At 39.2% G+C, this 26,784-nt stretch overlaps 1 protein-coding gene across 7 annotated transcripts in view; it reads left to right on the plus strand.

The window, feature by feature from the left end:
* The first annotated feature begins 105 nt into the window (after nt 1-105).
* The window catches only part of LOC117291623 (solute carrier family 15 member 1-like), a 29,802-nt gene continuing 3,123 nt past the window's right edge, over nt 106-26,784 (plus strand). The window contains exons 1-16 of one of the 7 annotated variants that reach the window (XM_033773449.1): nt 302-390; nt 8,401-8,705; nt 10,961-11,025; nt 11,510-11,603; nt 14,387-14,528; nt 18,350-18,442; nt 20,000-20,099; nt 20,602-20,770; nt 21,459-21,541; nt 21,639-21,722; nt 22,214-22,348; nt 23,518-23,721; nt 24,458-24,574; nt 24,956-25,117; nt 25,531-25,577; nt 26,162-26,293. In XM_033773449.1, coding sequence (XP_033629340.1) covers nt 8,657-8,705; nt 10,961-11,025; nt 11,510-11,603; nt 14,387-14,528; nt 18,350-18,442; nt 20,000-20,099; nt 20,602-20,770; nt 21,459-21,541; nt 21,639-21,722; nt 22,214-22,348; nt 23,518-23,721; nt 24,458-24,574; nt 24,956-25,117; nt 25,531-25,577; nt 26,162-26,293 — 1,676 coding nt within the window. In that variant the 5' untranslated portion in view covers nt 302-390; nt 8,401-8,656. The other 6 variants (XM_033773451.1, XM_033773448.1, XM_033773452.1 and 3 more) reach the window with 6 other exon arrangements.

A 26,784-nucleotide genomic window follows, 5' to 3' on the forward strand; every position in this document is an offset into this window, starting at 1 on the left:
AGTAATTGTGTAGGACGCCCTCTCTTGTGGAAATAATAAAAACCGAGTGAGTTAATAAACAGTGCGCCCTCAACGTTTATCTCATTGCTCTAATCCCATGTAAACATATGGGATGAGCTGATTTGTGTCTTCTTGTGTGAGTTAAAAAAACTAAGTTTCATTTTCACTTTTTTGTCTTTCTTAAGTTTCAAACAGTAAGACAGTGACTAGGGCCCTTGATTAGCATAAGTTGTTGAAGAGATGGCAATTCTTGATCGATTCTGAGACGCGATCTGACAGCAATGTCGACGAACACGACGAGTGCCAGCAGTGCAAGTGGTGGGCGGGCCATCGAATCGGACCAATCCCCAGCAGGTGTTTTGAGCGAAATTCAACTAAGCGAAGTGAAATGTAAGTTTTACCCGTATCATTCGTTGCTTTCTTTACTGTATTAAACGTTACATGTCAAGTATTTGTTCTCGATCTACTCTTTACAGTTTTTACACTTAACCACAAATTTATAATTTATAGTTTCTAAATTATGTAGGATTGAAGGCTAGTGATTTGAAGGTGTAGGGCCTATGTATGATGGCCCCTATGTTTCTGATGAATCTCCTTTCTGATCATGCTGATTAGGCTATATAATTATTGTAATATTCTTCAAATCATTCAAAACCATAGATCATCATCCACCCAACAACATGGATGGGCCATGTGGGCCAATGCATACTCCTACATGTGATGTACTCCTAGTTACTAGTGTAGTACTAGTAGTATGACTATATGAGGCTCATTCCTCTATTAAGACGATAGCGGACTAGAATATTAAGTAGGATTAGCCAATACTATATAGTGTTATTACATTAGACCTTATCGCGATTCCTGTCTGGCTGATGTTTCTCAATTGTCAAAAGGCATTGTGGGAAGGCCCTTTTTCCTTCCCACAATGCCTTTGGACAATTTTGAAAAATCAGCCAGGTCTATGCAGTGGAATATTTTATTGAGTTATGTCAGCCAGGAAAATCTGTCCCCTGCTTCCACCAGCTGCAGATTCTGTCCCTGTTACTAATTATATTGATGGGAAATATTTTTGGGCTGAAGGAAAGAGGTTGATTCAAAAGAGGGCAATATCAGAAGAACTTTGTTTGCGTATGATGGGGGGGGGGGGGCAAATTCAGATATATCTTATCTCTTGCCACACAGGCTGGACATGATCTCTAGGCCAGGTGATCAATTCCGAGGAACAGATTTGAGTGTATTTGGTTGGGCTTTTGTGGTTGTGTCCGGTCTGGACATAATGAAGCTCGTGGTTATATTAAATGCTGAGACCTAACAGGAGGACTGCCCAATTGCACCAAGTCAAAAAAGTCTACTCAACTTAAACCTGTTAAATATCAAAAGTAGAGCGCATTATAATAATTAGAGTCCCCAGCACCACACACCTGCAACCTATACATCCCTACAGTGGGAGATTGATTGCAGTATTGATCCAGATCCAGAAGTCCTTTGAGTGAACAGAAGAGGGACCCTCAAAAAATGTTTTCTTTCTCATTTCACATTAATTTTTTAGACCGTGGTGTGATTACAAAACACTATGTTCAGCAGAGTGTGGGTTCGAATCCAGGTCGTGACACTTGTGTCCCTGAGCAAGACACTTTACTATAATTGCTTCTCTCCACCCAGGGGTAAATGGGTACCTGTGAGGGCAGAGATGGTTCTTGTGATTGATTTAGCCGAGTAGCGCATAACTAATGTTGCACAGGCGGCATACTCCCCACCAGGGAGCTGAGATGGTTTAAGGAGTGATTGAAGGCCCAGTGATCAGGGGTAATAATGTGAAACGCTTTGGGACGCCCTTCGGGTGTGAAAAGCGCTATATAAAAACGGGTTATTTTATTATTATTATTATTATGGACTGGCATATAATCTGGTCTCTAGAGCATCTATCCCCCTGTGAGTGAAACTAAAAAGGGACCTGCTCTATTGACCTCGTTGTTGCCAGTCCTTAGTATTATATTTAGAATGAGGGCACTGATCCATGTTATGGGTGTAGTACATTAATGATGTGCATTTTCTAGCAATTTCTAGGCAAATGGGTGTGGATCGTTGTATTCTACTTTTAAAACATCTTTCTAACCATATCATTTTATAACAAACGGTTACAAACGCTTTTGAAAGACCAACTCGACCGATCCAAGGCAACGTGTTCCTTTGAGACTCATGTTCAGACCCAACTTGACAATCATCCCAACTATAGTTGGGACTGGTCCCAACTTGGGTGTTCAAGTTGGGGGTCCGCGAATCATATTCACGCAATGCCTCAAATCCCACATCCCTTTTACTGTCACTTTGTACGGTGTACATTTTTTAGTATCTTTATTTTTATCTTTCTAATGTTTACTTTTTAACTTTTGTTTGTAATGTAGGTCTACTAGTCTTTTTCTACTGATACAATTTAATCAATTTTTTACTTTGGTGTTTAATGTTGTGTGTCTTTGTAAAAGCAAATATAAATTTCCCATAAACTCTAGAGGGACAATAAAGGTTTATTGTGTTGTAAACCACTACTGTATGGCAATTGAACTTTATCCCTTGTCCTTGAATGTTTCATGTTTCACACACAGATTAAACATGATTTCAAAACACTCTGTACACCTTCTAATACGGTACGTGCAAAAAAAAACTGACTTAGCTTACTATCAGAATTCATTTCTCATCCAGCACAGATTTCCCCTAGAATAAATTAAAACATTGTCTACAGAGCATTGATCACAGACACACAGCTGGTGATAAGAAGTAGAAGTGTCACAAAGAGAAAGAGGACAGTCAAAATGTCATTTAAATTATTGCATGTCCCCATAAACAGTTTTAAAACATGGCATCATGCCTGAAGCTTGCACTTCAGCAAGGATGGCCCATTTAAACATAAATAAAGTAGATGTACATATATAGCCAACCACTAAACTTGGTCTAGTGAATGTACAACCCTAGACCAGGGCTGGGCATTGAGGAAACTGCCTTTATTGCCTCTGTGTTGTTTTAACTGTTGTTTTAAGGACTCACCCCAAGGAACTCAAGTATCGCCCAAAAGAAACTCAAGTATCACCCCAAGACACTCAAGTTTCGCCCCAAGAAACTCAAGTATCGCCCAAAGAAACTCAAGTATCACCCAAAGAAACTCAAGTATCACCCCAAGAAACTCAAGTATCACCCCAAGAAACTCAAGTATCGCCCCAAGAAACTCAAGTATTGCCCAAAGAAACTCAAGTAGCGCCCAAAGAAACTCAAGTATCACTTGAAATGTTCCAGTTGGAATCTAAATTTCCCTTGCTTACAGGTGCTCTTTACTAAGGAAAATTTGCCTGGCTCTTATAAGACTGAAGTAACAGGCCAGTGTACCCGGATAACCCCCCCCCCCCCCCCCCCGGCCTCTTCCGCCTTGTTTAAATTAATTTAGCAGTTTTTCAATTAACAGTGTTGTTTAAAACACCTGGGGACCAGTCAAAAGTCTCTCTCAAGCAGTTTGGCTGGCTAGTTCAGAAAATGCTGGGGACCATTAAAGGTGACAAGTTGACCGCTCCCGCTGGCTAGTTACTGTAGCCTTCAAGAGAGACTCTGCTTGAGACCCTTTTGAGACCATTCTTCTGTAAAATCATTATCACACACCCAGACATTGCTAATCTTGTTAAGGGATTTTCTTGAAATTTGAGTCTTGACTTTGAATACGGCACAGTAATCTACAAATTTAATTCCACTTGTCACCCTCTTGGGCACCAAGTGAGAACACTGGTCTTTGACAATTAAAGGTGTCCATTGCTTTAAAAGAGAAAGAATCCCACATCATTCCACCTGCTGCTCTACATACACACATCTCACCAAAGGTGTTGGCTGCCCATGTATTCTGTCGCCCCCGTTGTCTTTTCCTGTGAAGTACAGCACAGCAAACAATTTTTTATTTTTATGTGGCCGCTGGAGGTGTTGCCTGCTTGTGCATGCAGCTAGCGATGGCAATAGATTCACAACATTCAGCATCAACGATGAAATGCGGCCCTGGTGTTTGTTCAGTGATCAAACTGTCATCTTGCCTCAGTGAAAACCTGTCAGAGAATGAGTGACTCTTACAATCAAGTTAACCATTGATGTGTTTTACAGTTACACTCCAAATGGTATTTATTCCATTTTCTTGTTTTTGTAGCTGTAATTTTTTATGATAATTCTACCGTTGTGAGAGAGGTACGTGTACCTGGAAGAAATTGTAAGCTACCATATGGCCCGGGATATTGGTGCCTTTTAAGATATTTGATGCATGACTGCAAGATGATATTTTGATGTGTGGACAGTGGAGCGTTAGTGGTGAGTCAATCTTGCGCTGGAAGAGGTGGTTTAGTTATTATTATCATTTAGTCAAGTGCCATGGAGGAATTTCTAATTTTGCAATAAATTTTATACTGAGCTTGTATTTTTGTCATTATTTATTTTAGGTGTTTGTTTAGTGAAGTGCAATTTATACCAGCAATTGTGTTACACAAAACTTTTACTGAGACTAATTTCTGAAAATAAAACCAAAATTGTCTTTATTCAGTTAAAATCTTTGCCGAGGGATATTATTTCTATAGAGTGTTCAAAGGTTGAAAATATAATAATTTTTTTATAATAGTTAGACTTCTTCACATTTAAAGCCATTGGACACTTTCGGTAAACAGTATTATCCAAGGCCCAAACTTTGTGTATCACAACTTATATATATACAAAATAACAAACCTGTGAAAATTTAGGCTCAATCGGTCATCGGAGTCGGGAGAAAATAACGGAAAAACCCACCCATGTTTCCGCTTGGTTCGCCGTGTCATGACATGTGTTTAAAATAAATCTGTAATTCTCGATATCGAGAATTGATATTGTTTTAATGTTATCTCAAAAAGTAAAGCATTTCATGGACTAATATTTCAAGAGAAGTCTTTCACCATTACCTTCTGTAAACCCTGAAAGTTATATGTAAATCTGTGAACTTTTTTTTTTTTCTGTTCCGAAAGTGTCCAATGGCTTTAAACAATCATCATTATAATCAGATTCTGGACCCAGATTACAACTCCTGAGTTGATGTTCGACCTGTTGTATTTTTTTCAAATAATAATAATAATAATAATAATAACAACAATAAAGACATTTGTTAAGTGCCTATAAAGCAAAAAGCCTCTAAGCACATAAAGAGAACAATAAAATATACAATGAGTGAAAGTTACAACAACAAATAAGCAGATTACAAATAAGCAGCATCAAACAAATTAGTTTTTCACAGAGACTTAAAGCATTGTAAAGAACCTGCCTGGCAAATTTGCACGGGAAGACTATTGCAAAGAAAGGGTGCGGCGTAATAAAATGATCTGTGGCCATAAAGAATTGTATTTTACGTCCTTAAAGGCAGTCCAGACACTATTGGTAATTACTCAAAACAATTGTCAGTATAAAAATGTTGAGATATACACCAAGTGAGAAGACTGGTCTTTGACAGATGGCAAATTAATGCAAACTATAGTTGAGTTCAAGATAAAGTGAGTTCTATCTAGAGGCATGCTGCTGGTAACCTCTCTGGCATATCCAATTAAATTGTGAAAGTGAAGCTTTATCTTTGAGACTAATTTTTAAAGGAGCACGATGCCTTGGGCCGGTCGAGTTGGTCTATGAAAAGCATTATTAACCGTGTGGTCATAAAATGCATATGGTTGGAAAGATGTTTTAAAAGTAGAATACAATGATCCACACAAATTTGCCTCAAAATTGCATGGTTTTCCTTTTACTGTGCGAACTGACACGGTCGGCCATTTATGGGAGTCAAAAATTTGACTGCCACAAATGGCCGACCGTGTTAGTCAAGGTAAAAGGAAAACTGTGCAATTTCGAGGCATGTTTGTGTGGATTATTGTATTCTACTTTTACAACATCCTTCTACCCAAATGCATTTTATAATAGACGGTTACAAACGCTTTTCATAGACTAACTCGTCCGATCCAAGGCAAGGAGTTCCTTTAATGACTTCAGAAAGTGGGATTTGAGGCATTGCATGATGAGGTACAGATGTTTTTTTGGTGTGTGGTAACACCATGTTTATATTCTAGTTTATTGCTCCATGATTCTACTAGCTGGGTAGACATGATCTTTTTTAGAACTTGTCTTGCTGTAGCGCGGGGTAGATTTTTTCAGAATTTGGGATGACTTGTCTACTATCATGGAGTAGATTTTTGGAATTTGGGAGACTTCTCAACTCTAAAAAGAACTGTCCTGGTTTTTAACTATTACACGAGTGGAAGGTAGGGCATCGGTCAGGACTAATTCTTCCACTCAGTGGAACAAGGGGACTTCTTAATATTAACTTTACTACCATGGAGTGAGTTCTTGGCTTTAGTACAATGTAAATTAACCGCTATGAGGATGAGTGGATTTAACAGTGACCTATCTATTTTTGACACATGCCCCTTAACAGGTGGGGTATACTTTTGGTAATTGTCAGACAGACCAGTATTCTCACTTGGTGTATCTCAACATCATGCTTAAAATAACAAACCTGTGAAAATGTTGGCTCAATTTGTGATCGAAAGTGAAAGAAAATAATGGAAAAAAGGGAAAAAACCTGTTGCAAAGAATAGTGTGCTTCCAGATGACTGAGAAAGGCTTCACAAGTCCGAAACCTCTTATCTGTCAGATTCGAACTGTTGGTGAAAAATTACCTCTTTCTCTAAAAAATACATACATTAAAAGGGTGTCGTTTCTCACAATGTTTTACAATATCAACAGCCAGTGCTCTTAACCAAGTTGTTTTTTATTGTCAGTGACTTGTGGATTAGTTACCAAAGTACATCTTGCCTTTAGGGTTCAAGTTCAAATGTGTGCGAGACTCGCTCAGTCTATTTGGATCAATTCACTTTTTGCACAAACTAAAATAATGCCCTAGTATACAAAAGAGTCACATACAATGTAAAGGGTATTGGCATAGAAAACCTGACTGTTCAATGCCAACATTCACCAGTCATTGTCTTTTTATAGACATAGTTTGTAGACTTCTATTATTTGCATGATATAACTAATGCAATCATATGATACACTTCTAACCAATCTAAAGAGTTTGTGCATAACAACCGCGTTACTCTTGTGGTTTCGTGGATCTGCTAGTTTGGGAATGTAGACTACCCTACTTTAAAGGCACTGGACACTATTGTTAATTGTCAAAGACCAGTCTTCTCACTTGTTGTATCTCAATATATGCATAAAATAACAAACCTGTGAAAATTTAACTTCTGAGATAATAATGAAAGAAAAAATACCCTTGTCACACGAACTCGTGTGCGTTTAGATAGTTGATTTCTAAACTTGAGGTCTCGAAATCAAATTCATGGAAAATTACTTCTCTCTCGAAAACTATGGCACTTCAGAGGGAGCCATTTCTCACAGTTTTTTATACCATCAACCTCTCCCCATTACTGGTCACCAAGAAATGTTTTATGCTAATAATTATTTTGAGTGATTACCAATAGTGTCCACTGCCTTTAACTAGCAGAGCTGTGATACAACATTTTATCACTTTATGATCATGCTACCAATAATCCATATCACTTACACATCAGTTGTGCTACCCAAAGCAAAAAAGAACACGTTTGCCCACCCCAAAACAGGTTGTGCCATCAGGTTTTTAAAACATGTCTGCTTGATAATTGAAATGAAAAGTTACATCCCCTTTTACATGTAAGGTGGTCCATCTGCTGCCAGTTCTTGGGTTGTATTGAAAACTTGGTTTGTGACAACATGTTATACGGCAGTTGCAGGCTGAATGGCTTCTGACTGGCATCCCCCCACCACTCATCTCCCCACCCCCCACTCATCCCTCCCCTCATCCCCCACCCCCCCCTCCCACACTCACCCCACCCCCCCAACTCGAACAAAGATATAGACCGTATTGAAAATGACGTTACATTCAAACATCTGCCCGACAACATACGGCGTCTGTGAGCTTGTGCCTGTACGTGTGCCATAGAAATCAAACCATGCGTGCTGCGTGATTCATTGGTGTACGCGATTAAACTCGCATATGACCTGCCCTACAAAATGGCCACTTGCATAGCAACAGAGGGGTTATTCGATAAGGTCTATAGAAAAAAATAGTGAGACTGCCTGTTGGCGGGGTGAGTGTCGGCATGTTATCTACAGGTCACAGGTTCAAATTGTAATATTTCTTTGTTCAACCCAAAATTAAGTCATGCTCTATAGTAAATGTTTCTATTGTTCAACCCCAAATTCTTTACAAAACCACCCAGACAGTTTCCCTTGTGGTTGTATAAAAAACTAACACATTCCTTCTTGTTTGGTTTTCCACTTTCTTGCGCTCTCTCGTCGGTCGGTCGTCGGGCTGGCATTGTCGTGGTCGTTCAGATCATTAGCAGTGATAACAAGACCTCATCATCGTCAGTCACCTTCTTAACAACGATCATCCTCACAACTCCATCCTCATATCATCTTATCATCATCCTTGCAGCTTCCAACCTTGAGCCACTAGAGAGCAATAAGATATTGTAGATGAGATCCCGGAGAGAGAGCCAAATAAAGTCACGTCTACTGAGCCTTGTTAGACAGGAAAACACTTTGTGACATTTGGTTGCGATAGAAGGTTTTTTTACCGTCAGGGTAAATGAAGCCTGCAATGGAGGAGGGTGAGGAACTCAGCAAAGCCAGCTCAGGTACTACTCGGGACATTTATTTGGTGGATGTTAGTCTTGGTGCAAGACGTTGTTATTCACTGTCACTCATAAACTATCGTGATCCCCTGCTCCGTGTCTCCTCGCCGCGTACATTACTATCAAACAATAAGCAGGTTATGTTGGGGGAAACTTGCAGATCACCCAACCACACACCACTCAACTGGCGGGATCGCGGCTTTCAGAAGCGCCTTCTATCGGTTTAATAGTCGCGCCAGGTGTAGCATTGAGTGCTTGGTGCCTTTGGTTTACAAACTCAACAAGAACGTCTTGCACCAAGACTAGGTGGATGTCTGTGTACTTATTGCTGTAGATGGTGTTCCTATCATTGCTAGGAACCTCTTTGGGAGAATCAGGTTCTACTCAGGAAAAAAGGGTGCTACAAAAAGCGTTATTCTAACAGCTTTATTCCACATACTGCATCTCTTTGGAACTCCTTGCCTGGTGCATGTTTCCCTCCATCTTGCAATCTTGAATGTTTGAAGAGGAATATCCATTTCAACTTTTAGCTCCCTGGAGTTGTTTTCATCTTAAATATTTTCTTCTCGTTGCCCCTTACCAATAGTGGCTTGTAGCCTTGTTTGGGGCGACCTTGCATTACAAAAAATAACAAAAAGTAACAAATAGGCTACCTGTACGTATGCAACTTCAGTAGGTGACTTCCAAAGTCTGAAACACATATAAGGACCCTGTGTATGGACCCAGTTTGTGATAATCGCAGGCCTGATACTTCACAGGGGTTAGGCAACAAAGGCCTCCGTTGCCTTCATGGTCACTGCCTTGGTGCCCCTTATTACAATAGAACTTGAGGATTTCCTAATAGAGGTGCCCTTCACCGAGGAGAAAATGCCCTGGTGACCTTTGCAATTTCAAAGACAAAGCATCCGGTCTGCAATTGGGTAATGTGTGTGATGAAGATCCATCATCTACATATTGCATGATACACACTGCCGATTTGTCACTGTCTTGCATGACTTCCCATTTTCCTAGCCTGTGTAATTTATAAGTGTGCGTGTTGTAGATCAATCAAGGCTCGATTTGATAGAGCTGCTTAACACCACATTTTGTGCTTACTGCGCGATTTCTATTTCATAGCGCTGCTTATCGTAGTACACGAAAAGGCATGCTAACCTACCAGTGTTGACTGCACAGGATGACGTCACAAAGCAAATCCGTGGTGAAAGCGCAAGATGTTTTTCTTGCTAGCCTGTGAAATACGCTTACACCTTAGCAAATTTGTCTGCCACAGTAAGCACAAAAATGTGCTTACCATATAAGCAGCTCTATGAAATTGGGCCCTGATGAGAACTTGCACACTTTGAAAGGTCATGTTTTGCATAAAACTTTAACTTTCTTTTTCATTTGTTTGAGTTGTGTTTGTGTAGTCGTAGACAGTGTTTATGTTCGTTTGATCAACCATAAACACATGAAATAACAAACATGTGTAATTTTAAAATAGGCTTTTGGGGGAGTCGGGAGAGTAGCGCAAAAACATGCAAATTTTTCAGCGTGTTAATCGATTGTCCTTTATTTTGGTTGTAACAACCAAACAACCAAATCAGTGCTCTGATTGCGGCTTTTTTGGCAAGGTTTTCAGACACATTTTTTCCCCGACTTTTGTAGGAACATACATGTTGTCACACAAAAAATGGTTCAAGTATGAAATTCATGATCAGTAAGCTTTCAAAGCAAAACTTAACAATGATGTGTTTTATCCACCATACCAATCCTTCATACCTTTGTTGGAATCTTGAAACTTTAATGAACTATGATTGGTTAAAGACTGGTCAGGTGGGTTTGGAACTATGTACATGTATAACATGTATAAAGACTAGCTCTGTGAACTAGCAAAATGGCCCCTAAACAAGCATTTGTTTTTGACAAGTTTTGTATGCAGTATATTGTGCTGGTGTCTAATCAACTGTTTCAATTGTGTGTATTGTGTATTTTTTTTGGGGGGGGGGGTGGGGCAGGGGGGATAAAGGTATTTATTAATGGGAATATCAGTGTGACGACAGAGTCATCACTTCTTGAAAGGGAAATTCGGTTAGTACATGTAGCTCAAGCTAGAACAAATACATGGTGTTTGAATTGGGAAATTCAAATTGTATACAAATGTACAAAACAGCTAACATTCATGTCGAACGAACACTATGATGTTATCGGTGATGGCATCTCATCTTATTTTGCAGACAGGTTTAGATAACCCATCTTTTTATAATTTTGTTTTCCCGTAGCAACCTCTTTATTGGACAAGGACAAGCCAAATAAAGTCAGCGGTAAAGGATGGGGCAGAGTTGGGGTAAGAAACCAATCGGGCGCAACTTCATACTGCTTTTAAAACAGAAAATATTGCTTAACAACTCTCTGCTAAGCAGAAATGAGCAGGGTATCAGTCACAAATTCTACATATGTATGAAATGTTAGTTTAGCTTGTAACCTTTCATGTATGTGCATATTTCTGCTGAGCACAAATTAGTAGAATATGATAACGACATGGTATTTTGGCCGGTAACCTTTTTTGGTAAACACAGTTGTTTTGTGCGTCGCAACTTTTCGCGCCTTTTACAATACAACTATGTTTGTCATAGTGTAAGCTTCGCTTACCACAAAGTTCACAGTAGTACATTTGTACACACCATAATGTATAGTACGACAATGTATAATATTATTAACCAACTTAATGAAGTATAAAGTCTACAATACTGTTTCGTAGACGGTATATCTTCAAATTTATTTTTGCATAATTTTTTTCATTTTCCTTCTCTGTACCTATTGAATAATAGCAATTTATAAGTGGCAAGAACGACTTTCCCAAGAGTATAGGGTTCATCATCGGCACAGAGTTCTGCGAGAGATTCTCCTACTATGGCATGAAAGGTACCAAGCATAACATTTATTTTATTGGACTTTAAAGACAATGGACACTATTGGTAACTGTCAAAGACTAGTCTACACAGTTGGTGTATCTCAACATATGCATAAAATAACAAACCTGTGAAAATTTGAACTCAATCAGTCGTGGAAGTAGTTGCGAGATATTAATGAAAGAAAAAAACACCCTTGTCGCACCATGATCACCTGAAGTTGTGTGCTTTCAGATGCTTGATTTCGAGACCTCAAATTCTAAACCTGAGGTCTCGAAATCATATTCGCAGAAAATTACTTCTTTTTTGAAAACTACGTCACTTCAGAGGGAGCCGTTTCTCACAATGTGTTATACTATCAACCTCTCCCCTTTACTCGTAATCAAGAAAGGTTTTTATGATAATAATAATTTTAAGTAATCCAATAGTGTCCACTGCCTTTAAGCACTGTGTACTCGGTACTTTCTTGAGTTCCGTGAAAAACATAGAGCTAGGGGAAAGTACTAAGTGTACAGTATTTAATATACAACGGTGTAAGGGTGAAAACAATTTATATCAATTCGGCAGTTGCTTTTCAATCATTCAGCGTGAAAGGTGTGAAGTATCAGATGGATTTATTGATGTGATTTACATTGATTTTAACTAGTTCTGAGAGGAATTTTCGTATCAACTCTCCAAATAAAACGATTGAATTTATCTGATTATATTATGCCATTTACTTGTTTCCTCCCACATAGTTGCTTCGAAGGGTTTCGAGCTGATTAAAGGGTTTTGATACCTTTTGTAGATCAAGTTTTATGTCTTGACTCACTGTGAATGAAGATGTTTGTAATATAATTTACCTGTAGAAGTTTCAGCTTCATGAGTCTCAAGTTTTTAGAAAAAAAAGTGAAAAACCACAGAGCAGTGTTTTCAGGAGAGTCACTTAAATCCGTAGTACATGCTAAAATAGTTTTTGTCTCACTGAGGCAAAAATAATTTTGTAAAATTGTTTTAGTAATTTCTAAAAAAAACTACAGCACCTCAGCAAGTTATATTTTGAGTGGACTTTCTACCATCATTATCTTTAAAGCGTGTACTTCAAAGTTGACTTCAAACCGTGGGCATTTGTGTTTTGTGTTGTACAAAAAATTAACCCAAACCCTTTAAAATGGCAGACATGTTGTTGTTGATTTTTGCGATTGAAATTGATACAATTTCAGTCCTGTTGATTGAAAGGAGTCCGTAGGTTGTCAGCTATTTCCTGGAATGTTATCAGATAAATTTGTATCCAAAGCCGGAGGGAGCAAATCGATGTTTAAAAAAAACAACATAAAAAGTTACGAAGCTTTTAAAAAAATATTTTTACTCCTTTTAAAAAAATTGTGTTTTACTTCACTCGCTGACTGATTTGAATCTAATAATACAATAAAGTGTAATTCACTCTTATCGTTGCCTTGGTAACAGAGTAATTTGACCATCCCGAGGTACTTAAAATTGGTTTTATCTTGCAAAAAGTATTGACAGTGAAGCTTCATGGCTGCCTACTGCTCTTTAAGGGCAGGGTAGACCTTGTCAGAAATAAGATGAAGAAAAAAGAGATAAATCTATATTTATTTCCCCGACAACTGAAAATGTTTGTGTAACAGTTCCTATAACTCCTGTACATCGCTGGCTTGACACGCCCCTCCCCCCCCCCTCCTAAATTTAAGGCTGCAATGTTTGCAGAGCTTTGAGTACATAGACATCAGGTTGTTCTTCTTCAAGTTTGTGCCAAGGTGGCTACACATGTAGTTCAGACTTTGTGGTTTTAAATAATATTATAACTATATAATTAAACAATTCATAGTAACAATAGTTCAAACAAAGCTCAAAACGAGACGGGTAAACAATCGCGAAAAGAAAAAAAAAACCTAAACAACAAACAATCAATCCCTAACAACAGTTTCTCATCGGGGTAAAAAATGAATAAATTAATATAAAAAATATTAGGTGCTGGGAAATTTAGCAGACTCTACCTTAAAGTGAGACCCTTTAAATTCAGGAGCACGATTATGTACCCGGAGCCTGATGCATTGGTTACATGGGATCATTTGTTTGATACAAGGGCTCCAAAAGGTCCTGAGATTTTTTATTCGATTGTGGAAATGTCACTGAATAATCGGAATTCCAATGAGCTTTCATGGCTAACCTTTTGAAAGACATGTCATAGTTCTAATGTCCTTGTGAGAGGAAGAATGAAAATATCTCGGAATAATCAGTTATGAGATATGTGAAGGATTTCAAATGAGGAACAGAAAATATATATATATATTTTTTGCAATGCATTGTCTTGTTTGCTGTCTGTTTTTTTGGTACAAGTTCCAAAGAAATGAAGGTGAACAGTTGACGGATGTATAATGTTTTTTTGACATGGTTACTTGCAACAACAAAAAAACAAAAATATTAGGCTGTGTTCGAAACAGCGACTTCTGCTACAGCTGCAGCTAGATCAGCGCGTCCGACACAGCCTTACTTTTGAAATCTAACCAAAAACACCTAAACCTCTTGCCTATACCAGAAACTCAAAGTCATATGGCCCAGCTTAGCAAAAACTTGTTATAAACATTGAAATAACTGCCACAAAACATGATCTGTTTTAACTCAAGTCTAACTAAGCAAACACATTTACAACTACAACTTCAAATTATTTTTGTTGGAAAGACAGCTTATTCTACTTGTTTCGTATCTTGAAATTGGTTCACAATCGCTATCACACTGTCAAAACACTATGAATTAGCAAACTTTTAAGAATTGATTTCTGTTTTTATTTTACAGCCATTTTGGTCTTGTACATGACCAATATACTACTGCTAAGTGATGACAGGGCCACGGCACTTTTCCACGCTTTTGCCATGCTGTGTTATTTCACTCCAATCTTTGGTGCTATGATTGCTGATGGATATCTCGGCAAATACAGGTAAACTTTTAGTATTTGAATGATTAAAGTTCTATTTTTTGTTGGTTGTTGGTATTTTAAAAAAGTAAAATAGAAAATAACCCCCCCCCATAAAAAAAACACACTTTGATTTCTTGTTTGCTTATTTTTTTTTTACTTCTGTACATTTTCTTAAACTGTTTCTGTGTAATTTTGTAACGCAATTTTCACTGTTATGCACTCTCAGAACAGGCTGGTCCTAGAGGGAGCGCAATACAAATTGACTAACTGGAAGCCACTGGTTAAAATGTATGCATTGTTAATAAAAAAAGACTGAGCTGAGTACAATAGTAGTAGTCAGTTCCGTGAAAACCCAAACCATGTCTACCCTGCTAATATAAAACAAATTACGCCAGTTGTTGAGGGTTGTTACATATTCAGCATTGGGAGGCAATTGCATTCATGGCCCTGCTGTCGATTTCACCAAACTCTTCCTTACTTAGGTTTAATCCAAAAAAACATATCATACTTTGTCCAGATTAGACTATTGCAACTGCCTTTTAACATCTGTTCCCCAGGCATACCTGAAGCGGCTGCAAAGTTTACAGAACTGGGAAGCTCGCATTATCTTTAAGCTAGAACGTCGTCATGACTCCAGTCCTCTACTTAAATCTCTCCACTGGCTTCCCGTAAAAGAAAGAATTCTCTTCAAAGTACTTTTGTTTGTTTTTAAAGCCTTCCATGACCAGACGCCATTATATATCAAGGATTGCTTTACTTTTCATAACCCATGTCGCCCTAATCTTCGCTCTTCTCGAGACCCATTTTTGCTTACCATTCCTAGGACCCGTAGCAAATCTGGCGATCGCACATTCACTGTTACTGCATCCACAGAATGGAACAACATCCCTTCTTTCATTAAAGCCGCTAAATCCACTGACCAATTCAAAAAACTTCTGAAAACACATCTCTTCCCTGTTTAGGCTCTTCTCTTTTTCTCATGCTTTTCAAACATTGTGTATGTAGCTTTTTCGATAAGTTTTTGTAATTGTTTAATTGTGCTTTTATTTTTCAGTTTTTGTAAGCGCTGTGATATAGTTTCCTATGGGGAGTGTTTCTAAATACCTGTTATTATTATTATTAGGACGCATTGAACCCATCCTAAGCTAGGATGAGTTACTCGTCCATATCGAGACAGGATTAATACTAGCATTTCGTGAAATCGGCTGCATGTCATTGCCTACATACATGTAGTTTGCCATTGAAGCGTTGCAATAAAAGTGGACAATTTATTCAATAGAGGTGCTCTTTACTAAGGAAAAAATGCCCTTCTAATACTTGCCCTTTCAAAAATGAAGCATCGGGGTTGCTTTTTTATATTCATCATTTATATGGGCAATTGTCCTGCTATGCAAGGTCACTTTACAATGCAACGTTGTATTTTGATGCATCTACATTGACATGAATGCAACAAAGAAGTACATACCCTGGGCTAGTGTTCTGCCTCATGGCCAAATGTATAATTTATCTTACAACACTGATTCTGCTCAACGTATCATAGAAATTTTGCAAGTACATGTAATAATAAATCTGTGCAACAAGGGTGTTTTTTCTTTCGTTATTCTCTAGCAACTTTAACTACCAAATTCAGTCCAAATGTTCACAGGTTTGATATTTTATGCATGTAAGGATACACCAAGTGCGAATACTGGTCTTTGACAATCACCAAAGGTGTTCAGTGTAAAACATCTTTGATTAAATTGTACCATGGCTACCAGCTATATGTAGAATACAAATTATCTAATGTTTTTTTTGCGTTTGACTGGCTCCACGCTAGTGCCTACTAGTGCTAACAACAAAACTTTTGTTAAGCGATTTGTCTGCCAAAAAAAAAAACTCTTTGAAAATGAACATTGATAAACTTTGTAGGCACACTCAGTCAAAATAACTGGTGTTTTGATAGCAACACAGCTTGCCCAAATGGGTTTCAATTACGTGACATTTAAGTAAGACTGGTGGACAGTGTTTTATGCAAAACAATAGTAAGCTGAGGTTTTGAAGAGGTTGTTGAATATTCCAACATCCACTGTGATAAAAATACACGCGTAGATATGCTAGTATTTCACACAGTTGACATTAAAGGCACTGGACACTATTGGTAGATTCTCAAAATAATTGTTAGCGCAAAAACTTCCTTGGTAAAGAGCAAGAGAGCTGTAGATAGTGTAAGAAAATTATGAGACTTGGCTCCCTTTGAAGTAACGTAGTTTTTGAGAAAGATGAACTTTCTCATTTAAATATTAAAAGACTTCAGGCCTGACGCACTTTTTTAGGCCTCTGAAAGCACACAAATTTGTGCAACAAGGGTGTTTTTCTTTTTCTTTCATTATTAAATTTATTCTCTTGCGACTTTGATGACCAATTGAGCCAAAATTTTCAAATATTGTTTATGCATGTTAGGATATACCAAGTGAGAATACTGGTCTTTGACAATTACCACACGTGTCCAGTGCCTTTAATCATTTTTAGCTATCGGGATAGCCTTTGGTGAAGTGCTGAGTGCAAACTTAATTATTCTATTTGATAAGACTTGAGTATCTTGTGGAAAATCACACAGGGTCGGCTTGTAGGCGCTGCATGTTAAAATGTGATGTTGGTGCCGCGATGCTTAAAGGTGAATCAGTGTTAAAAACCAAGCGTTGAATGAATCATTTAATTGAAGAAAAAAAAGAAAAAAAGTAAATACTTGGATGAATCATTACGAAAATACGAGCTGTATTCTAAATTACAAATTAGTACAAATTTCGTATTAGTTGCTTCAGAGGGCCAAGAGTGCAAATAGGTATTCATTTCAGGGAATGTATTGCTGTCATTAAAACACCCGTCAGAATACATGTACATGAGGTTTTACATTATAGTACACTATAATTGCATATCATGTATACATGCACATCTCTAGTTTTACATGTACATGTCCAAAAAGTCCATCTTCAAAGAATGTGCCCAACATAGCCTACATTCAGGCCCTCAGACTCCGTCGAATCTGTTCTAATGTTTATGATTTTATCCACCACTCACAGGAACTTAAGAAACACTTTGTTTTCCAGGGGTCACAGCAGTTGAATGCTTAAACGTAACACTGGTTGAATGCTTAAATGTTAAACTTATATACAGGGCCCAATTTTATAGAGCTGCTAAGCACAAAAATTTGCTTGGCATAAAATTTCTTCCTTGATAAAAACAGGTTTACCAACCAAATTTCCATGTGATTTTCAGGATAAGCAAACAAAAGCTGAATACCAGTAACAAGCATTATGTAACAAACAGAAATTTGGCTGGTAAACCTGTTTTTATCAAGGAAGAAATTTTATGCTAAGCAAATTTGTGTGCTTAGCAGTTCTATGAAATTGGGCCCAGGTCTGTATGCTTCAATTTTGAAAGGGCAGGGGCAGGGGCACAAGGCATTTTCTTATTGGTAAAAGGCACCATATAAGGAAATTGTAAATTGCTACCTTAGCATTTTGAGGGCATGAAGGCATTGACCAGGGAGCATGAAGGCAATCACCTTCGTTGCCTCCGTGAAGTGTCAGGCCTGTGAATACTTATAGACCAATCTGACGAAACAAAACTGGTAGCGCCCTCTATTGAAAATTACCAACTGCGGTGTCCTTTTGTGCACAATCTAGGCATTGCAGACACCGCAGCAAATGGCGCGCGGTGCTCAACACTTGCGCGCCCGGTGCGCATCAGATTGGTCTATAGATTCATGTTTGTTGTGTTGTCATTTAGCTATCGATAGAGACTCCGCTAGGGTCGAAACATCAGGCCATTAACTATTTTTTGCAACATCTCTTTTGTGACAGGACAATCTTATACATCTCTGTGATTTACATGATTGGAAATGCAGTCATGTGTTTAACTGCCCTACCACCGCAGACAACAGGTAGCCCAGAACTGTAAGTTTTTATGTTATAAATTGTTCCATTATTTTTATAATAAGCATTTTAAACAGCCAATAAAGGATGATCTCAAATATATAGATATTACAGTTTTTTAACAGCTGCAGTCCATCCAGGAAACATAACAAATATAACGAGTCTCTTACCTCACGTTAAACATGGTAAAAATGGGTTTTTCTCCAGAACGCTCCAAGCCAAGTTTCTGAAAAACGTGGGGTCAAACAAACCCGCGCGACAAAGGAATCGTGACGTCAGTGGCGGCTATTTGGTGTGGAAATGCAAAAGCTGGAGAATTGTGTTCAAAACCAATAGGGGAAATTCGTCACTGGTGTCCAGGGTCATTATAATAGATAAGCCGTTCTTGACTCTCGGCTGAAAAAGCCGCGAGACCGGGTGCATTTTTGACTCGAGTTATTTATTACTAAATGCAAATTTCAATTCCAATTTCAATTTCATCCAAGCTTTATTTTGTTTGTACATATGTATACGCCTCTAGTCAGTCCATTACCAGCATATTCCATTTTTCAATTTTTGTTTTCAAGGTCCCTTACAAGTCATTACATTTTATAGCTCTCAAGGCTTATAAATAATACTAATATCAAACTATATGAGGGTACAAACTGTACACACGGTGGTATTTACTTAGAGGGTTGTACATGTATAACCATGTTGTGAAACAGATATTTTAGAGCGATCAGTGTTCAACCAATATGTTTGCAAAGGAGCCACAGAGCGCCTTGTCAGTGGCTTAACTACATGAACTAAGGCCAACACCATATGTTTAACTCAATTTACCCAAACAGCTGAACTCGGATTATAATAACAAAAATATAATAAGACTTGTAATGCGCATATTAAAGACTTGTTATTTGCGCACATATCCACCCTGATGGTGTTCAAGGCGCAGTAAACCAAAACGAATGACACAACTGAATTAGTCCTTGATAACCTGTGAGAAGAGATTTGAATTTTGTGGTACAAAGACAAGATCTAAGATTAAGTGGTAGAGTATTCAAGATGCGTGGTGCAGCTGAATAAAAGATCTCTTGTTGATAGTGTGGGACCCCTTATCAAGTAGGTCCGCTACTCGGGTATTCAGCCCGAACGTCTCTTATTCAGTATACAATTGTTGCACGCTGTGACGAGTTCCATGGCGTTTTGTACACTCGAGGGGGGAAATGGCACCCGAGGCGAAGCCGAGGGTGCCATTTCCCCTCGAGGGTGTACAAAACCCGTGGACCCCAGTCACAGAAAGCAATTGTTTTGTTATACCTTCTCGAAGTTCTGTCATCTTCAAACATTACGACGATTCATTAATAAACAGATGAACAAGAAACAATTCCCTAGAACCCGCGGTTGTTTCGTACACAGCGCTGAGAATCGACCAACGCCAGGAACGATCAAGGTGATGTACACCGATGTACATCACTTTTCATGTTACCCGGCCCGTCGAGCCATGTCACATGCGTTTTTATGTTGCGCGTCACATGATTGGTTCTCGACCAATCAAACTTCACAGGTATAACAATATTATATGATTTCTTGTTGATATAGTGTTGGACCCCTTATAGGCCTGCTACTCATAGGGTTAGGCACAGGAGGAATCAAGCCGTGTGTGGCGGCCTTCGGAGGGGATCAATTCAACGCTGATCAGGTAAGGAGTCAGCATGATAGGGATAAAAATGTATTGACTTCACTTGAGGTCAAGGTCAAATCTGAATGGGAGACTTTTAAACGCCAGGTGGCCTTGAGCATAGACCTTTTCGCAATCACTCGGGCGCGCGCGCGTAAAGCTTGGAATTAGGTGCATTGTGGTCTAGCTGGTGATCAAATTTGATCCAGACCTATCTCATAATGCACCTCATTTAACAGGTATTTGCGAAAAGGTCTATGGCTCTATATCATAATTGCTTCTCTACACCCAGACGCACAAATGGGTACCGTCGAGAGCTGGGGAGTTAATTTTTTTTTAAACAAAACCAAATTTCTGACTTATATATATTTTTGTTAGACACTTAAAAAAAAAAAAAAAATATTGGTTCAAGAAATCAACAACATATCCGAGTGATGATTATACAGAAATGAATGGTCTCTAAATGGTAAGCAGTCGATGTCTGTTTGTCACAAAGTTTTTATATTTTATTAAATTTCTGCAGGAGGAGTACATCCAGAAGTTCTTCTCCATCTTCTACTTCTCAATCAACGCTGGAAGTCTTATATCCACATTTTTTACTCCCATACTACGCCATGATGTCCAGTGCTTTGGCAATGACTGCTACGCCTTGGCTTTTGGAGTGCCAGCCGCCCTCATGTTTGTGGCTGTTCGTAAGTCAGTTTTTCAATTAGTTCGCAATAAGTTAAACTTGAGAATAAAATTTGCTGTTGCAAACTGCTTACCAAAAATTAAAAAGGACCTATGGTATATTTAAAAGTTGATGGCCTAACATAATACCCCAGCAGAGTTTTTCTGGAAGGCTAAATGACAACTCAACAAACATAAACAGGGCCCAATTTCATAGAGCTGCTAAGCACAAAAATTTGCTTAGCATGAAATTTCTTCCTTGATGAAAACAGGGTTACCAACCAAATTTCCACGTGATTTTCAAGATAAGCAAATAACAGCTGAATATCAGTAACAAGCAATATTCAACAAATGGAAATTTGGTTGGTAATCCTGTTTGCAAATTTTTGTGCTTAGCAGCTCTATGAAATTGGGCCCTGGTATTACCTAAACTAAAGTGTACCATAAGCACTGACGCAGAGATAAATAAATAGAGAGAGAGAGAGAGCCAGAAAGCACACAGAAAAAAGGATGGGGTATAAATAAAGGGGTTGGAGTGAAAGGGCTGGTTTGACCACAAGAAAATGGAAACACAAAGAACAATATCAAGTATGGGAAAAGAGAGAAAAGGTAATTAATTATTGAATGACTAGGCAGGCTAAAACTGGGAGATGTCTTTGTGGAAAAGGAGAAGTTAAACTAACTTTTCTGTATTTTCTTTTTGTTTGTTAGTTATCTTCTTTCTCGGACGTTACTACTACAAAGTCTACCCACCGACTGGGAATGTCGTATGGGAAGTCGTCAAAGCAACATTTGTAAGTCAATAAAGATGAATTAGTGTAATGAGTGAGCATTGTATATTCTTGTTGGTTTTGTATGCATAGTGATTCTGATTATATTATTTCCCCACAGTATGCAATCAAGACAAGAATCAAGAATCGAGGAAGTGAAGTCAAGAAAGATCACTGGCTGGATTGGGCCGATGATAAGTATGATGTGAGTTAAGCCAAAGTATGACTTATACTCACTGTGAACGGGTTTGAATGGGGCAGAAACAGTGCTCTAAGAATTGAATTGAATTTAATTTAATTTAGTTACTGCTACATGTATTTATATATAAATATACTATAAACATTGTATTGGTTCTCAGGCTTGTTGCTTTGAGCAAGCGCTTAACTTTAATTGCTTCGTAAAAAGTTGGGAACGTAGTGCTTTCTGCTCTACCAGCCAGGCTCCTAGTGGATGATACCCATGCCTACATCCTTATGGACTGTGAAGGGGGTAACCCCGTTTCAGAACAAATCTCACAAAATGCAAAGTTACAAAAAAATTCTTTGATGTTGTGCTTGACATTTCCAAGACTGCTTGAAATTAACGCCTTTCTTGTTTTTCTCTTTATCTCTTGCTGCCATTATAAAACCCCCGTGCATACCACAGTCAAAACCCCAGTACATTGCCCCTTCTGTTTCCCTTTTGACATCCCACAGGCCAAGCTGATCACAGACATCAAAGATCTCTACCACGTCTTGAAGATTTTCTTGCCTCTGCCGGTATTCTGGGCACTCTTTGACCAGCAGGGATCACGCTGGACCCTCCAGGCGGAACATATGGATGGCACACTGGTATGGATAAACGGTTTCCAGATTAATATGAAGGGATGGGGTGTCATGGCCGAGCGGTGTAGGCCCATGGCTCTGCATACCACCGAATTCTGCGCTTACGATCACGATTCCCCGCTTACGTGCAAGCGCCGAATTTCTGCGCTAGCCTTGTACATAAGCATAGAACTAACCCGTGAAATACGCTTGCTGTAAGCACAGAATTCCCTGCTTCCGTAAGCGCCGATTCTGTGCTTGCGGTAAGCAGAGCCATGAAATTGGGCCCTGGTGATGTCAACAGCAGAGTGTGGGTTTGAATCCCGGTCATGACACTTGTGCCCTTGAGCAAGCCACTTAAAACCATAACTGCTTTGTAAAACAAATTGGGAAGGTAGTGCACTCTGCTCTACCAGCCAGGCTCCCGTAGTGGATGATACCCATGCCTTCATCCTTAGGGACTGTGAAGGGGGGTCATCCTGTTTCAGCCCCAGGAGTAGGTTGCAAAGTGCCCCCTGGTGGCAGTTGAATAAGGTCGTAGCCCAAATCTGTATATGTAGCCCTAACCATGAAGTGGCTGTCAGGCCTTGTGATGTTGGGCGACTTCTCACTTAAAAAAATGGATTCAAGATGGTCATTTGGAAAACTGACTTGCATTTCTTTTCTCAAATTAAGTAAAGATATCTTTGTAACTAATGTCGTAAAGGCAGTGGACACTATTGGTAATTACTCAAAACAATTATTATCATAAAACCTTTCTTGGTTACGAGTAATGGGGAGAGGTTGATGGTATAAAACATTGTGAGAAATGGCTCCCTCTGAAGTGCCATAGTTTTCGAGAAAGAAGTAATTTTCCACGAATTTGATTTTGAGACCTCAGATTTAGAACCTGGTCTCGAAATCAACCATCTAAACGCGCACAACTTCGTGAGACAAGGGTGTTTTTTCTTTCATTATTATCTCGCAACTTCGATGACCGATTGAGTTCAAATTTTCACAGGTTAGTTATTTTATGCATATGATGAGATACACCAACTGTGAAGGCTAGTCTTTGACAATTACCAATAGTGTCCACTGCCTTTAATGATATAATTCACAACAGTTGATTATTTATTGTCACAAGTTGACAATAGTATCAGCCATACTCTTATTTCCACCCATAACACAAATTTTCTTTGATGGAATTTCTTCAACAGGGTTCAATACGGATTAAGCCAGATCAGATGCAAGCCTTTAATCCGGTCATGATAATCTTGTTCATCCCACTGACGGAGACGGTCATCTACCCGCTGATTCGTAAGCTGAAGATCCCGTTCCGCCCGCTGCAGCGTATGGCGGTCGGTATGATATTGGGCGGTGCGGCGTTCGTCCTCGCCGGATTCAACCAATTGAGAATTGACGTGAGTATTAAGGATTGACGTGTTGAGGCCAAGCGGTTAAGAGCACCGGACTCGAGCTCTGATCAGCAGAGTGTGGGTTCAAGTCCCAGCCGTGACACCTGTGTCCATAAGCAAGACACTTAACCATGATGCTTGGTCCTTCGGATGGGATGTAAAGCCAGTGGTCCTGTGTGTTGTGTAATGCATGTAAAAGAACCCAGTGCACTTATCCAAAAGAGAAGGGGTTTGCCCTGGTGTTCCTACTTTGATCGACAGCATACAGCGCCACAGCACCTTGTAAACCATGACATGGTGCGATATTAAAAGGAGTAGGTCTCATAATTCAAATGTAGTCCCACAAACCTTACAGGAAAAAAATTTATGTTGAAGCGTCTTTGGCGTCACTGAGTGATGGATATGAGCGCTACATAAGGACTGACTATTATTATTATCTATACTATTAAAGCAGTAACCTGCACCATCTTGATTAGAATGAGAACTCTCGATTAGAACGGTCGCCATGTTATATTTTGGTGTGGTCGGTCCTCTGATATGCCAGGGTGCCAGAGTCGGTGAACAGTCACCCTAACTCCCTGATGCAAGTCGTCTGATTGGCGCTAGTTATTATTATTTTCAATGATGCAAGAATTTAAGTCTTATTTCTCAACTTCACTTTAATCAGCACTTATTCGACAACTGATAAATTGATAAAGGTTGTCAATATGTGTGAGTTATTTGTCTCGTTCCGTTCTACCAGGCCTCTGAAGTAGCACTCCCAGGAGAATCAGAAGGGATTCTGAGAATCATCAATGCTGCACCGTGTGCCGTCAATGTACAGAGTCTATTCTACGAAGGAGGAATTCCTTTTGGCATGGTAGGTCAACAAAAATTAAATAAGTGTTTTGCTCAGTTACATATGAATTCAGAGCTGGGTAGATTTGTAGCAGGTTTGTATGTTTGTTAGGTTATTTGTTTGTTTGTTTTGTTTGTGTAGATGATCTTCCCGTCATGGGAACTCGGCAAACTCCTACAGTGGGGATATGAACACCTAGCTGGCAACAGCCAATCTCTCTTATACAAATATTGATTTAACGGCTATGATTATGAATTGTACAAATCAAGAAATTGTGCTTCAGCAACTAGACGACAATACTCGTAGTTCAGCTGTAGTCCCACATAACTTGCTGGAAAATACTGAATGTGCGCCTAGAAACAACCGCATTAAGCACCTTATAAATGTTGTGTATTGTTTTAGGGCACTACTCCTGTGACCTTCCCAGTCGGCGAGTACGTTATGACCTTTGACGCCCCCTGCCCAGGGGTTGAGAAAGCGGAGCCATTTACCGTGGTAGTACGCGGGGAGGAAGGCGGAGAGATTGTTATATTCAGTCAAGGCGGCAAACTAAACGCACTTCAGGTGAGTATAGCTACTCTGTGTGTTATTTTAAAGCCTCGTTCAAAAGAGTACTACTCTCTTAGGCGTGCATGCTTCGTTTTTAAAAGGGCTAGGGCACCAATCATGTTCTCCTTGGTATACATGATATAGGGCAACCTAGGAGGATAATTTAAGTTTCAATTGGATCATTTTAAGGGCACCAAGGCAATGACCAGGGGGCATGGAGACAAATGTCTTCATTGCCTCTGCGAAGTATATTAGGCCTGTTCTCTCATTATGTAACTTAGTTATTGAAGTGTCAACTTTTGTCACGGTAAATAAGCAGAACGTGTTTGTCGCAAATAAAACCCAACAGGATTCTGTTTAAACTACTCAGAGATTTTCTGTCAACTTTCCTTGTAAAGTTTCTTACTTAATGTTTATATGACCTCTAGGTGACGTCTCATCTTGAAAAACCACGCAAAGGTCAAGCATTAGTCAGGTAAGATCAGAATACGCTGTGAGCAAACATGAATATTCATTGTTAGAGTTCACCTTTGACCTCCACAGCATAAACCTCGTCATCGGCCCCCTCTGAGCATATCCACCATGAATTTGTAATCTATACTATTGAAGCTGTATTCTGCGCCATCTTGGATTAGAATTAGAAGGTCCACCACGTTGGATTTTGGTGTGCTGACTTGACCTGCATTCTCTGCGATGCAGATCTTTGATATGCATGGGTGCCAGAGTCAATGGTCGGTCACGTGAATTCCCTGGACTCGCATGTATTGGAGCTTTTTAATTTGTCCCACTGTATTGAATACTTTTAAGACTTGCAGTTGGTCTGATTGTCAGAGGTCAAAATATAAGTCAGTAAACCATTACACCTTTGACCCCCACATGGATGTACACATTCAAAATTTTAAGTGAAATTTGACTCTGAAGAGTTGATCTGTTTGTTATAAAACCAATGTAATATGAATATTCATGAGTACAATTTACCTTTGAGCACACAGTGTTGGTCTCGTGTCAAACCTATTTAATATGAATATTCATGAGTATCATTAACCGTTGATTCCACAGCGTTGGTCTGTTCGTAGACCCATCCATCCTGCCAGATAATACCAGCATTGTGTTCAAGAGTCCAACGTACCAGTATGCCGTCAATCCAGGGTTGTATAACATCAGTGACTATCAACCAATGGAACCAGAAAGGTCAGTTGCAGTTATCTTCTAGACCGTATGAAGTCACTACTCAAATATCTGCCCTACAACATAGCGTGTGCGTTGGGATGTACGTGCATGTGCCGTAGAAATCAAACCGGGAACTCTGCATGCTGCACGTTCTTTGATGTATGCGTTTAGCCACGGACACAGTTTGCCCTACAAGATGGCGATGTTCATAGCAACAAAGAGGTTACTTATACGGTCTATTGTGTTTTCCTTATGGAAGTGTCATGGCCGAGCGGTTAAGAGCAACAAACTCAAGCTCTTATGTTTCGAGTCACAGTCCTAACACTTCAGCAAGACACTTAACCATGATTGCTTCGTCCTTCTGATTGGACTTAAAGCTGTAGGTCCCGTGTGCATACAAACTATCAACGCACGTAAAAGACCCCAGGGGTCGAGCGACTATTGTGTTATCATTTGTTTTCCTTATGGAAGTGTCATGGCCGAGCGGTTTAAGAGCACCAAACTCAAGCTCT

This window comes from Asterias rubens, chromosome 6, assembly GCF_902459465.1.
Source record: "Asterias rubens chromosome 6, eAstRub1.3, whole genome shotgun sequence".
Taxonomy (NCBI): domain Eukaryota; kingdom Metazoa; phylum Echinodermata; class Asteroidea; order Forcipulatida; family Asteriidae; genus Asterias; species Asterias rubens.